This window comes from Oreochromis aureus, linkage group 16 (genome assembly GCF_013358895.1).
Source record: "Oreochromis aureus strain Israel breed Guangdong linkage group 16, ZZ_aureus, whole genome shotgun sequence".
NCBI classification, from domain to species: Eukaryota; Metazoa; Chordata; class Actinopteri; order Cichliformes; family Cichlidae; genus Oreochromis; species Oreochromis aureus.
In genome coordinates this window covers 1,484,238-1,499,436 of record NC_052957.1, presented here as the reverse complement: position 1 = coordinate 1,499,436, position 15,199 = coordinate 1,484,238, and the positions used below count along the sequence as shown (strand labels likewise).

General features: G+C 45.5%; 1 protein-coding gene across 4 annotated transcripts in view; it reads right to left on the bottom strand.

The window, feature by feature from the left end:
• stxbp5l (syntaxin binding protein 5-like) overlaps nt 1-15,199 on the bottom strand; it is a 139,997-nt gene that overhangs the window by 16,895 nt on the left and 107,903 nt on the right. For 2 of the 4 annotated variants that reach the window (XM_031733156.2, XM_039600209.1), the window contains exons 18-19: nt 14,520-14,671; nt 11,101-11,166 (exon numbers count right to left, since the gene is read on the bottom strand). In XM_031733156.2, the coding sequence (XP_031589016.1) occupies nt 11,101-11,166; nt 14,520-14,671 (218 nt within the window). Of the gene's footprint in view, nt 1-593; nt 648-11,100; nt 11,167-12,205; nt 12,275-14,519; nt 14,672-15,199 lie in introns of all 4 variants that reach the window. The other 2 variants (XM_039600206.1, XM_039600207.1) reach the window with 2 other exon arrangements.

Below are 15,199 nucleotides of genomic sequence, written 5' to 3'. Positions count from 1 at the left end.
GCTGTTACCAAACAACACAAGTCAAAAATCAGGAGGCACGATTGGGGTTAGAGAAGCAGAAGTTCTGAGAGGTGACAGCATGTGTGGCACTGCAGAGGAAAGATCTGCATGTGTGTGCAGCAGTTACAGATGTATGGGGGGTCCAGTCAAAATGGAAGGAAGGCTGTTTAAAGAGAAATGGGCCAGTTACAATGAGCGAGGGAGCAAGTGATCCAGCACTGCAGAGCAAAGCCTGTCAATGGAGGAAAGGTTGCATAAATCAGAGGATGGTCCAATCATGATAAAGCATGATAAACCTCAAGTTCAAATGTGGGCATGAGCTACAAATCACCTTTGTAAACACTTGCAAAATGTAGAAGGAACAAACACAGACGCTTTAAATCAAAACACACTGACGGGCAAAATGGACGAACACGTTAGGCCGACAGTCTCATGGGCTGGTTGAACAGGCGGACAGAGTAACAAGGAAACTGAAAGAGGAAAGTTTGAGTGAAATCCAAAAGTACTAATGCAACACAAAAGCCTAGAAACCATGAGAAAAGCAGAAACTCAAAGGAAATCAAGTGAAAACTGCTGGCTTTCGCCTACCGTACCAAGATCAGTCTTAAGATCTGTTGGCAGACTTAACTTTCTGCCGGGTCCCTTTACTGAAACAAAAGAATAGGAAACAAAGCACCAGTTAATCCCTTCAAAATAAAATAGAACAAAAAAGAAATCATAGAAGAAGAAAAGGAGGTGTAATCTGCTTCAAACGATGACAAACCAAAGTGGGGAAAAACTGAAAAGAAACCAAATGGAACCGAGTCAAATGAACAAAGAACATGCAAACTGGTGCACTTGCATGTTTGCAGGCATATTTTCAAAAGGCATGCTCCACTGTCGTCCCAAGCCGGCAGGATTGGTGATACTGAGTCAGCGCAACGGCAGAAAGTCTCGAGTGGACAGAGCGATTACTCAGTGATTAGTCATTTGAAGCAGGTGCTCTCTTTTGTCTCTCTTTGCATCTCTTAACGTGTAAAGACTCATTTTGATGTTTTTAATCACTCTGAGTCCGAGAGCACACTCCTCAAGTCTACACCTGGAATAATGAAGTCCGCTCTGTGGGCCTGGGATTTGACGTGGAAGCAACAAATGAACAGGGTGACACCACAAAGTGTCATAAAAAAACAAAGTCAGACACTGAAACCAAAATAACCACATACACATTTTGCAAGCATTTTGCAGTAAGGAGAGAACTGCAAAGGTCGAACTCGAGGCGTCACGTGTCTGTTTCCCCTCAGGAAGAAGGCGGGATTTGGAAGACACGATCCAGCTGATGACCACGAGGAAAAAAAGCATGAAAAACCTGTTTGATGTCATTCAGCATGTTTGCTGCACAGGCCGACGCTGGCGGCTGAGCATGTGATGGGAAACACTGGTCTCACCGAATCTCCAGTCATTAATTTGTTTGCGTTTCTTCCGTGAACCTCGATGGACTTTGAATAAGTGCTGCTAATGAGATAACAGATGAGGGCCGTGTGCTTGTGCGCGCTTCATAATAAACCAGAGTCACCAGATGCTGCTGCGACCGTATGAAAGGTGCAGTGTTGGAGATGCAGCAACAGGAATTATGTTCTCATAATGAACCTGTAGCTCACAGATGCTTCCTCTGTTTAATGGCTCAGCGGCTGCATTAACACATCATAAAATGTATTTTAATCAAAATAAACCGGTGGGACTGATCTGAGGAGCCGAAGGGTCTCTCACTGTGAAATGAATATTAACCAGCATGCACTGCACCCACTGGAATTCAGCACCTTTGGTTTCTAACCACAGAGACGCTTTCCAGCCAGAGGAGCAGGAAAGTGGTGATGTCACAACATCATGCTTACGCGTTCAGGTGTGTGGTTGTTCTGCATTGTTCTTGTGCACACTGTGTATTAAAACACACGTGTGACAGTATCTGATGTTGGACCAGCCTCATCGGTGACCTCAGCACTCTGTTCATTACTCCAGGATTCATTCACAGGCAGAACGGAGACAACGTTTCCTTCTTGTTATCCAGCAGCAGGTGGGATCTTTAAAGTTGTTGTTGTGACCCTGCAGGTCGCTGCATTTGCAACATTTACATATTTATCAGCCTGTTTTTCTCGCCTGCACCGGCTCTCAGCAGGTAACGTCTTATCTGTCCACACGGATGGCGAGTACAAATACACAGATACCTCTGAGAAACATAACTGCAGCGTCCATCTTACTTCCTGTGGCTCGTCAGGCCCGTGTTCATGTGTCTTCTCTAACTGTCCTGCTGCTCTTGTCACCAATGAAGGTGACATGTCTTGTGTCCAGGTTACAGTAATGTACAGAGTGCTGACATCCCAAACGAGACTAACACAGGACTAAACCTCTGATTAACAAACGTCTGAACATCCAAAGCAAGCTGAGTTCTTATTCATCAGAGCGGGCTCCATGCAGTTAGTCAGAGACAGCACAGTGATGAATGTTAGCCAAGAGCACAGCAAGATAAGACAGCAGCTTTACTGACACGCAGACAGACAGAGACCCCGAGCGCCATCGCCAGGTACGGGAGCATGTTTGTGTTTAGATGATTGATGTCAGACTGAAGCGCCGGTGCTGCCGATGAGTGAGGAGAGGTGCCCAGCTGCAGCACCTGAGCCCATCTGCTTCAGCAGCATTGCAGGATGATGAAGAACCCGAGGTCTGAACCCCCCCCACACACACACACACACACACACACACACACACACACACACACACACACACACACACACACACACACAATGCACCAGCTGCAGTTTTCTGCACAAAGCATGGAGCACACTGAAGAGCAGCCACAGCCTAGAGTCCTGTAAGCCTGTTTGCACTGCAAGCAGCGGAGAGCTTCACACGGCCTCGTGCTGTGAGAGGCTTCGACCGTACTTTTCACATTGTCAGTGATGCTGCTGTTTGCAGCTGCTGCTTGGTTTTATTAGTTCTCGACTGCAGATATGCTTCATGCTGAACCGACCCATGACCCACCACAGGTGACGGAGGAGCCTCCTCCACCTGTGCACCTGTTGCTGTTTAATTACCGTCTGCAGCTTCTATTATATATACAACATTTGTGCTAGCCAAAGAAATATGATTTGTTGTTATGAATTTACTGTGTCCCCATTGGTCAGTGAGCATGAGGTTTTATTTAAAGGCTGAATATGTTATATTTGTGCTTCAACATTAGTCAGTAAAAGTCTGGCGCCCTGCTGATAGTGTTGCTCACAGTGTGGAAGCAGCGTTAGCATGCAGGTGCAACATCAAACAGCAGCCTGTCCAAAGCCTAATTATTCCCTCTCCCAAAACAACGACACAAACAAAGAAAGAAAGACAAAAATTCCAAGCAGGTGTCCACGAAGAGGCTGAGATCCACGAAACACCCCTCCTCTTACCATTGTCCAGTAAGTAAAAGACTGGACTGCAGTGGCTGGCTCTCAGACTGGCCACAGGCTCTGGCAGGACGCGGGGGTCATTGTGAAGGGAGGTTGGGTAATGAACTGGAACAGGAGATCCAACAGAACAGACACAGACTTTTCAGGGCAACAGGGGAGAGACAAACACAGTGGGTGAACTGGGGAGAAGAGAAACTTGCAGGTAATAGGAAGGAAACAGTCGTGAGGTTATGAAAACAGAAGGTGCCATAAGAACAGCTCCATCCCACCAGCACATACTGGGAAGGTCACATACTCACAGCCATCAGTGCAACAAACCACAGCAGCACTGCTACAGCTGCTTCTACCACACCACAGGCTCATCCTACAGAGCAGCATTTTCCAGGCTTTTCCAGGTAACTTCATCCTGGAGGCGGTTTACTTCCAACCATGACACGTTGCCATAGCAACTTATATTACAGCCCTAACCTGTGCTGCAGCAGGTTACGTTCAACAGCTATGACATCACCACCTGCTAACCAATCAGTTCCTCTGAGGATTACCCACAGTCCCTGGAGGATGGCTCAAACCTCTCTGTGAGCAGAAGTCTTTCCATAATGAGCCTCAGTATTAAATATGGATAATATAATATGGATAATATTCCCTCAGTATTTCCTGTTCTACAGACTAACCCACACCATCCTAACACAGCAGCACCTGTTTGTTTGAATTCTGTTCTCATGTCTCATCTTCAGCTGAAAGAATAAGAGTTCAAACGTTCTTACAGCCATTAAATATTCATTTAATAGAATAATGATTCTCCTGTGTCTGAGTGATTGAGCTGTAATATTGATAAGTCTGTTAGCTGTCTGTACCCAGCTATGCCTTATTAATAACATGGCTCTCACACACACACACACACTAAGCACCTAGATGCTAAGCTACTGCAAACTCACAGGTCCCATTACTCACTTTGAGGAGGTGCTTTCTTACACCGGCCTCACTTATACAGCTGAGTGTTGTATATCTAACCATGTTTGACCCAATGCTCACGCTCACACTCTGAAGGACGCACCAGGGGAACCTGGAAAACTTCAACATGCCAGCTGGAGCAGCCAGGGATTGAACCACCAACCTCCTGATTAGTAGATGCTAATCTACACTGGTCCAGTGCTGCCACCCTTTCATGTGAATGAGCTTCAAGCTGGTTTGATAAACTCAGGGTTAGCTTATCGAACTGATGACCGCCTTCATCTGGCTGCCAGATATCCTGAGTATGCTGCACTAGCATCATAGCACAGGGCCCAGATCACCACTACTTTACCCCATTTCTACTGTCTGCCACTGCATATAGTCATCAGTCATCCAGCTTCATCAGAGCACTGCTTATACGTACGCACAATAGTTTTTAACCATCATTTATAAACTGACCTGATCTGATCCTTCGTTCGGTGAGACTATTGTCACTCGTGAGTAACTTTACTGGTTTGTTAATGCTGACACTGTGGCTTATCACTGATCACACTGCACCTCTCAATGCACCTGCTAGTTAGATGGCATGTATGTGTATGTATATAGATGTAAGCGTGTATGTGGAAATATGTGTGTGTATGCATGTACGGATGCAAATATGTATATATACATATATGTATGTATGTGCGTGTATGTTTGCAGGTGTATTTATAACTTGTACATATCTTTCTTGTGTAAATGTAAATTTGTCATTGTGTAAATACTTACGCTATTGTGTACTTCACACACATGGAGAGATGCCAAACTGCCTTTCACTGTTCTTGTAACAGTGACAATAAAAAGCTATTCTATTCTATTCTATTCTATTCTATTCTATTCTATTCTAAAGAAGCCTCTGACTGCAGAGACGTGACTTACTGGTACCAGTGGGAACAGTGGACCTGTACAGCTGACAGTACTGCATCAGGGGAAGAAAGCTGATTTAAGTGACTTCAAACGTGGCAGCTTTTCACTGCACAACCATGTCATAGTCGTATGTCATTCACTTACAGAGGTCGGCCCCTCGGTGAGGTTAAAGGTCAGAGGTGAATGGCCAGACAGCTCTGAGCATGGTTTAAGCTTGAAGAGGACGAGTTACGTCATCAGGAGACCAAACTGGCTGCTAAGAACAGGAAACTGAGGCTACAACTCAGAGAGACCCACGAAAACTGGGCAACAGAAGATGGAAAATATTACCTGCTCAGAAACATTCAGAGGGTGGAGTCTGAGTTTATTATGACCACAGTGTACCACCCAGTGATGGATGCTTCCAGCAGGATAACACACCACCTCACAGATCTCAGCCCAACTGAGCATCTTTAGCATGTTCACATCACGGATGTGCAGCAGCTGTGTGAAGGCTTCCAGCACTTTGTCCAGTCTGAGCCAACGGGTCCAACCTGGTACCGCAAGGTGTACCTAATGAAGTGGCCACAGGTCCTGTGTTTGTATTAGTGTGCAGAGCAAAGCTGTGTGTTACCACGGTGCTGGAGGTGATGACATCACAGAGGTACGCCACACATTCAGACATCGCTGAGTGGAGACATCATAAAGATATCTAAATATATAAAAATAAAGAAATGCTGCCATTCAGTTTATATGTTTTTAATAAAATAATGTTTTTTGTTCCTTTTTTGCAAAATGAACTACAACTAAATTAACGTTCCTGAAAGCTAGCTATTTCTTAACTTTGTGGCGGGTGTGAGGGAGCTGGGAAGCATCTCCCTCACTAAGGCGAAGAACACACTCGCAATGTCTGATACGAAGTTTCGGTTTTGTTATGCTTTTACTTTGAAGTCCACTAACTGCTCCCTCTTTTGAGGTCAACTTCTTGAAGGCCTGATTCATGGATTGCACACATGATTAACACATGGCTAATGACGTTCACCCGTCTGTTGCTGCTGCTTTATTATTTTCACTGGTGGTACATGTGTATTATTAGTTAAACACCATGGTTATGATTAATATTATGAAACTCTCTGGTTTAATGATAGGGTTTTTAACACTGCTGAATTTTGAATTTTACTTTTATTTTCTGATTTTAAAATAAAAACCACAAAACAAATAAAAACCTCCCGAGTGACCGTGGAGGCTCGAGGAGTATTTAAAGGAAAGCATCAGTGATTTAAGCATGTGATGAACTTTATAATGAATTTAACTGTTTCTCTGCAGGTTAATTAGTGCTTACATGGGTTTGTACATTACACAGACATGGCTGTAGAAAACCCTCCAGCAGGGTTTAGCTGAAAAATGTGTATTTAAGCTTCTTTTAAATGTGATCAAACCTCACCTTTCCCCTCAGGTGCTAAATATACCCCGTGGGGTCACGCAGCGTGGGGTCACGCCACGCAGCGTGGGGTCACGCAGCGTGGGGTCACGCAGCGTGGGGTCAGGTGCCGAGTGCTCACGTCTCGTCTTGTTAGTCCATTTTTTGAAGGACCAGGTCAAGCCACGCTACAGCGACATGTCGCGTACTGCTCCCAGAGGAAATCTAATACATGACCTCGACCCAAACAACACACCTCAGGACATTAAAGAGAAGACAACGGGAAGGATGTGAAGGGAGACAGCTTTGAGGCCAGAGAGGGGGCCAATTACTGGGCCTAATGACAAAAGAGAGAGACGGGAGAAAGGTCAGGAACAAGAGGGGAAAGCTGTGCTGAGAAGTGAGAGAGAAGCTCCCTGTTATTGACACGTGGGGTGAATCAGGACGATGGCTGGCTGCCTTAATAAGCTGTCCACAGTCTGTTTATGGCATTGAACAGATACAGCACAACAGGTGTGCCGGGGACAGGCGGACAGCCTCTAATGGCCACAGAGCAGGGCTGAAGATGATATTCAGCAGGAGAAAACAAAGCGTGAACTCTGCACCTGTCGGGCACAGCGCGGCCAGCTTTGTCTACGGGCGCAACTTTTAATACATTTCACATCTGCGCTGCATTAATATGAATGAGTTCAAACCTGATTTAACTGACATTTAAAGCCCGGCTGTGCTGCTCTCAGCTATTGCTAACATTTCTTATAATTATGAACCTCAGCCCCCCCTCCCCCCAGCGTTTAACTGTTAAAGCGAATCAGACACAATCATGCAGCGTCATGCCGCATCTGTCCACGTGCTTTTCATCCACCGCTCCATAATTCTTCTCCTTTTCCATCTCTTTAATTAACAAGCGACAGGCCTGTAATAGGACAGAATGACCATGACCTCGTCCACATCACAATGCTGAGAGACTCCTCGCCACAGCAGCAAAGAACAGCTCGTCCTGGATCTGTCATGCTGTTGTTATCCTCTCCTTGGGAGGCTCAAAGGCAAGGCTGCAGAGTCCACGTGAGAACAAACCGAAAGTGTGTATCTGTGTGTCTTTACACAACAATCACAGGAAAACCATCGACGAGCAGCAGATTGTGGACAGCTGAGGAAAATTAATGATGCATCCACAAAATGCATTTGGTGGGATTTTATGTTAGTGTTCGGTCTCCTGTGGACACGGACACAAGCAGAGTTTTAATAAAGCTGTCACTAAACAACGGCTGGCTTGTCGTTTTTAGCATTTGGCTCCATCTACCTGTTTATGTTTCCCTGTAGCACAGGCCTGGACCCATCAGGCCCACGTGGATCCGGTCTGACACCAGACTACATGCATATACTGAAGGATCAACGACAGGACAAGAGGAACGGTCTCTGCATTGCTGGTTGGAAGGCAGGGATCAGTTTTAGAATCCTGTGAATGACTTTGGTGAAAAATCAGAAAGCTTTGAGCCCCGAGGAAAAGACAAAAACATCAAACTGAGCATTTGCATGAAAAGGCGATCCTTCGTGTGCATAATCAATGAAAAATGATCCCCAGCAATGATATCTCACACAAAGATCAACTGTGGCTGCAGTTTTTCTGTCACACACAGAAACAAAAATGAATTAAAGAACTACTGAGTTGTTGTTTTGCAGGTTTAATCGAGTCATTAAAACACAGTTCAATTATCCTCCTTTCTTTAAAAGCCACCAAAGCAAAATCAGCCATTGAGGCAAACTGAGGGATGATACGATGGCACAAAGTGCTTTGACGCCTGTACTCGTGCTGAAGCTGCTGAAGTTTCCTCTGGAACACTCCAGGTTTTATACAGTAAGATTACCTGATGTGGTACCTGGGCTCCTATAGTTCTCTGTTTCCTATCCCCTGTTTTTATTTTCCCGTCTGTTACATGAGCGTAGGATTTGGAAACACTGAATATGATTTGGTTGATTTTTTACCTGAAGCCTTACAAACCCGACAGAGCCCGGAGGACACGGCGTGCCAGCCTGGCAGGGCAAGCACAGATCTACACACTCGTTTCCTCTGAGAGACACAAAAACACCTGCTGGGAAATGTTCTCATCTCTTCTTCATCCATTACACATTTCTGCCTCATTGTCTTCAGCTTCACTGATCCCATCCAGAGACAAGCTTTCAGATGTGCTTCTATCACATCTGAAGTTATATTTCCATAGTGTGATGCTGAAACTCGATGCCAGTGACATCATGATGAGTATGAATACAAACATCCGATATGTTTAGGTTTTATTTTTATCACACGATCATCTTGTAGGAAGCATGTGTGCTGAATCATGCAGTCACATGATGAAGGCAGTTTTCACAGGACTCTTTCCTTTTCTCAGCCATGCAGCTGTTGCTGGGATCATTTTCATGTTAGCCCCTTTTCCACTGGTACCTACCCTGCTCGACTCGCCACCACTCGACTCGGATCGACTGGTTTTCCCATTACAGTCGAGTACTACCTGATGTGCGAGGTCGTCGTTGTCCGAGTGTCACTAGACATAATTAGCATGTGACAAGGAGGCTAAAGACGGTGGTCGTTACCTCGACGACCACCGTCGTGGTGGTCGTCGAGGTAACGATACTCCTGCTGCTCGGTCTGTGGCCTTTCATCAGACTCGGTGAAGCAGTTGTTTTTTTGTAGCCATTTCCTCGTTGCCGGGTTTCCAAAGATGGGAGTTTTGATTGAACAAAACGCTCTCGTGACTCATCGGGTGACGTCACATTTTACTACCTGCTCGGATCGCTTGAAACCCCGCCCTGTCACGGTCCGTGGGAGCAGCTGTGGGGACTGTGTTTTGGATGGTTCACCGGCTCTCTCTTGGGCGGAGCCGCCCGCCTCGCACCTGAGCCTTGTTCGCTCTCGATCACAACAAACTATTCAAGCCAGCGTGACCTGCTACTCATCGCCAATTGGTTCAGTCACCTACTGTGGTACCTAGGCCCCGCCTGCACTCCATTCTTCCTTCCTTCCCGCCATCCCCGATGTTCGTGAGTACTCAAGGAACCATTCCCCCTCTCAGACTCACTCTCTGTGGATTCTCCCACAGGAAACACCACCCCCACCCCACCCCCACCCCACCCCCCAAGAGCTTCAGGTCCAGGTTGAAGCTCTTCAACCTGGACCTGCATGTAAGCCGACTGCACCACTGTCCTGACTCACCTGCTCCCTTACCTGTTCACTAATCGTTTCTCCGTCTGTTACAGTCTCCCACAGCTTTGATCACAGCTTCTCAGAACAGCCTCTCTCATAAGCTGTTCCCGCTTCCTCCCGCTCCTGCATCACTCCCGTTTTTCTTGTTTTTGACTGACCCCTCTGTAAATAAAGTCTTGTATATAGTTCTCAGTGAGTGCACTGAATCTGATCCCAGTCAGAGCAGGTACTATTATAGTACATGGTATTATAATCTAATGGAAAACCCTGAAAACTGTGGCGAGTCGATCTGAGTAGGTACTAATGGTGTTGACGACCCAGTTTCAGTCAAGCTTTAGCGGCTGGACGGGCAGTTCATAATCCACTCAGTGACTGCAGGTACCCAGATCCTCACCCCTCCACCATGGGGCTGACAGTTGGTTTGATGCTTGGTTTTCTCCTAATGTGTTGTTTACATGCAGCTTTGCAAACCCAAGCTGTGCTGCCACGTTCTTTCTCCTGCAGCCCTTCCATCATTTACCCTGCTGACCGAGGCCTGTAGAGTCTGACCTGTGGTGCTAAAACCTCGGCTTCTACAGAGCTAACCAGGAGCTGACCTGGCTGCTACTTCTCTTAAATCCTGTGGTGGACTTTATCAGAGGAGTCCAGGTGAAAACTTTGTTCTTCACATGACGATACATCCTCGAGTATTTGCTACAAGTAATGATAAGATGCCAGCCAATTTACAACTCAAAGAAAAACTAATAATAAAAATAATGCAGTGTCAATGATACAAAATAAGAATCTAAACCACTCTGATGAGGTTACTGCTGCTCATTAACATGCATGCTGTATCTCCACTGCAGTCTGCCGTATCAGTGTTAGTGAAAGACAAACATGTCAAAGGAAACGACCGAGCTGATGGAGCGTGCAGCGTTCCTTCTTCTTCACCTTTGGGAAACACGGTCACCACACGACTTCAGACTAAAGGACCAACCAGCTGAGACAAACCCAGTATACTCCACCTAAGGAGTGCTAGCACTTCTCTGAAACAGCAGTGAACAGAGTGGCGCTCTCACCACGTGACGACGCTCTGGTGACGAGGTGACCACAGGCTGTAACTCAAGTTTAAAGACAAAGCATCCCATCCACAAAGACTCAGTGCCAATCAAAGACATTTGCATTCAGGGAATGAAGGATTGGTGGCTGCTGGTGCGTGTCTGTGTGTGAGTGTGTAAGCAGGTTACCTGAAGTGGGCGACTTGCTCCTCTCCATGTCAATCGACTGCTGGTTGTCAGTGAGTTCAGTAAGGCCTGCAGCAGCCGACAGGAAGAAGAAGCAGCACACGCAGTGTGTCAGATTATTTGAAGCACGCCGGTCATGCAGATTAAGCAGACGTCTGATTGGTAGAAGTCAGCCACTCTAAGCCCAAAGAAAGAGTGCAGCTAGCAACAATGCTTCATCATTACATCATTCCTCACGAGGTCAGCCTCGAATATTTGCTCTTTGCTTTTTTATCAGTATTCAACGTGCCTTCGATGGGCAGAGTGGCTGATTACTGATGCGACCTGCACTACAATCAGATTTAACATTTTTTACCAGCTTGCATTGAAATTCAAAAAGCATGTAGTGCAAATCTCATGATAAAGTGGAATAAATATCGAACACACCAAACAGCACACACACAAATTCAAACAGGATCATATTCAGTCACATGCAGCAAGCACGAGCCAACATGGAGTCGAACCGTTTGTAAAAACTGCCACAAACACTGAGATTTCTAACTCAGCCCTCAAAGCCCGACTGCAGATGTGGGCTGTTTGAAGCAGCGTTCATTAAGGACTCATTAACAGCCTCGCAGAGGCGTCACAGTTCAGAAAATTTGGACTTCTTTAATTATTTGGCTTCAGTCAAAGGTTCTGCCAAACATTGGTGATGCCAATAGTTTATGCTGACGTTACAAATGACTGAAGCGACTGAGAGGGACCCTCATTAAACTTTCCTCTGTAACCATAGTTAGCTTCGATAACCCCACTGGCTTTAGTTAAAATATACATCGCATGGATAATGCATTACTTATAACTGCGCTTGCTCAGCTGTCTCAAAGAAGTGTCTCTTCTTCTGCAAAGGACAGACTGCTGGACATGACTGGAATAGACAAAGCTCTGCAGGTGACGTCTCGCTTTATCCCAGTCATGTCTTTGGTTTGTCCCTGGGCTTCGAGTCTGTGTCAGTTCTTGTGGCAATCATCTGTACCAAACATCATGTCCTACTATGTCCATCAAAACACCAACCCACACCCCCCCACACACACACACCGACTCCCCCGGCCTTTGGGAAGGCCCGACTTACTCTGATAGGATGTACGGATCCTTTTCTTTGAATCTGAATAAAAGTTAGACAGGCCGCGCATGCAAAACTCTGTCAGGCAGGCCCGCATGCCCACACCAGCAGCCACAGAGTCACCAAAGTAGGAGGAGGAGGAGGAGGAGGAGGAGGAAGGAGTGGTGGAAATAAGGAGTAGGGTTTAAAGCAAGGAGAGGTTAAAGAGGACAAGAGGGTGGAAACAGAAGAGTGTAAGTGGGGTGGGTTCAAAGGAAGAATGGCAATAATGAGAAAAGAAGGAATGTTAGTGAGAGGAATGCATGAGGATGATGGGAAGGGTGGATGAGGAGGGTGGGGGGTGGGGAGAGAGAGGAGGCAGGGGGGGAGAGAAGAACACACAGGCTTAGAGAGGAAAAGAAAGTGAGAGCAAGCAGCAAGTGAGATCGTGTCAGGGAAGGGCACAAGAAATACCCGCTACTCCAGCAAACCCAGAACTGCTGGTGTCACTGGTGTTAGCAGGGAACATGTCATTACCAGCAGCGCAGCATGGAAACCAAGCTCGGTTGTCATTTAATCATCTGCATTGTGACATCATTCTTAGAAATAAATGCCCACATTTGATCGCTTTCACACTCATACACATGTGTGTGTGATGACAACAGCTAAAGATGTGGTGGGAGGCACAGGAAGTGTTCAGACTGCTCAAAGACACTCGGAGTGGGCACCCGGCACTGGCCTTTTGGCTGTGCTCTCAAAGTCTGGTCTTGAGCCTTGTGTGAACCGGAGCACAGTAAGTGCCTCAGATCAGCACAGCACCACCCGCAGCACAGAAAAGGGCATGTTTGCCCGCTTCTATTTTCCTTCTGTCTCCACATTGATTTTAAAGAGCTCACACAGAAAGTGTAGGGTGCAACAGCATATGAAAAAATCACCAGAGTATTTTCAGCTCACCTGTGGGAATTACGCAATAAAACGAGCACTTGCTGCAAGTTCTTCTGAAATATTTACCACCAAGTTGGTGCCTGGTCCAAAAAAGAGACGGCCTCCATTTTACACTGTGATTCCTAAACGGTGGGTCTGAATACGGCTCAAGCACATTAAATATGATTAAGATGCTTCAGAGGCCGTCACCAGACGAGATCAGCGGCAGAGAAAAGGAGGAGGGATCAGAATCACCAGTGTGGCTCGAGCACGGCTAACAACAGACTGAGAAATCAAATGACAACATGCATATGATGCCCATGTGGAATGACACGCAACCTGTTAACATGCACTTCATATCACAGTGCAGCTCTATGACAGGCAGAGATGGGCAGGTGTCCTTGTGTTTGTGTGTGACTGTGTGACAGACAAAGAGGAAGGACAGAAGATCCAGGCCGTCGTGGTGTTACAGATATCTGATATTACTGTGTCAGTGTCATTAACGTCTGCTCTCGTTTGCTTTCCCCACTCTGAGGGTTCTGTCCGAACATCACCTTCATCAACCAAATGCTAACGATGTGCTAACTGCGAGGCTAATGTCACGTTTTCTGTTTTCGGTCAGCTGAGAGGAGTTTAAACACCACCAGTTATTCTCACTAGTTTTTAATGCTGTGCCTAAAACGTCCGTTTATTAAAGATGTTTTTATTTCAGTCGGTTTGTATTTTCTGTCTCTGCAGTCCATTAAGCTCTCGAGGCCACTGCAGAGTCATCCCGTTCAAAGTGGGACATTATTACATTACACACTAAAATACCTGCATTACTAACAAAGGCTTGACATGTCAAACCCCTGAAATCATTTCAGAAAATGCACTTTAATACATTTGCATTTTGTTTCCAAGAGTTGTTACATTAAAAGTTTTGGAAGTTAAATTTTGTTTCTAAAATAATAAGAATGCAGTTTGTAAAGTAACACATTAGAAAACAGCAGCAGGCAGAGCCGTGTTTTTCAATTAATATATATTTATATATTCAGTTAATATATTATTATATAATAATAAAAGTACTTTATAATTATAATGTAACTGAATGCAAAATATTATGAAAACTAAGAGTCAGGGCTGAGTAGTGCATACTACCTTAAAAATGCTCTACTTCCCGTCACTGTTAACAGCACCTGAACAGCAGTGATTGATTAACAGTAATGATTGATTAACAGTAATGATTGATTAAATATTGATGGAATATAATGAAACTGTCATATTTGTCACGCACTAGATCAGAAGAGACAGAAAGAAAAGAAGACAGAGGAGCAGAGAAAAGATCAGATTCTGCGTCTGGATGTTGTGATTATGTTGCACACTGAGTATCAGGTGTGTGTGTGAGTGTGTGTGTGAGTGTGTGTGTGAGTGTGTGTGTTACCTGAGGTGGACTGCCTGTTCCTGCGGGGGGAACGGGTAAGGCGCTGGTAGGGGTCGGTGCTTCCGTACAGATCCAGTGTTGACATACATAATATGACAGTTTTTTGCAAGTAGTCCACCACCGCCAGGCCGTTACAATTCCCGAACGCCAGGCTGGACACGAACACAACGTCAGGAGGGAAGACACACACACACACACACACACACACACACACACACACACACACACACACACACACACACACACACACACACACACACATTAGAGTTGTGCCAAGTAACATGAAAAACGCTGTCAAATTAAGGGTGAATTAAACAGTCTGCATTTATTCCATGTTTCTAATACTGATCCCAGAATTCCCACATGACTGATCGTCACTTGCCATGCATCGCTGCTGTCGAGCGTCAGGATAAAGGAATCAACAGAGATTAGATGGCACGAGTTTGTCTTTGCATATTTACATCAGTCACTGATTCTTCAGCTGAGAATCATCCAGACTGTCGTCTCTACTCTGTCAATCTCACTGAGTCAGTAATGAAACGTTTGTTCATCAAAATATGGATTAAAGTGCGTTCTTAGATAACACAATTACAACACAATTATAAAAGATATTTACATATCAATCATGAAACCATTCAGGACTGAAGTGAATAAGATACAATGTGACTCCACAGTAAAGA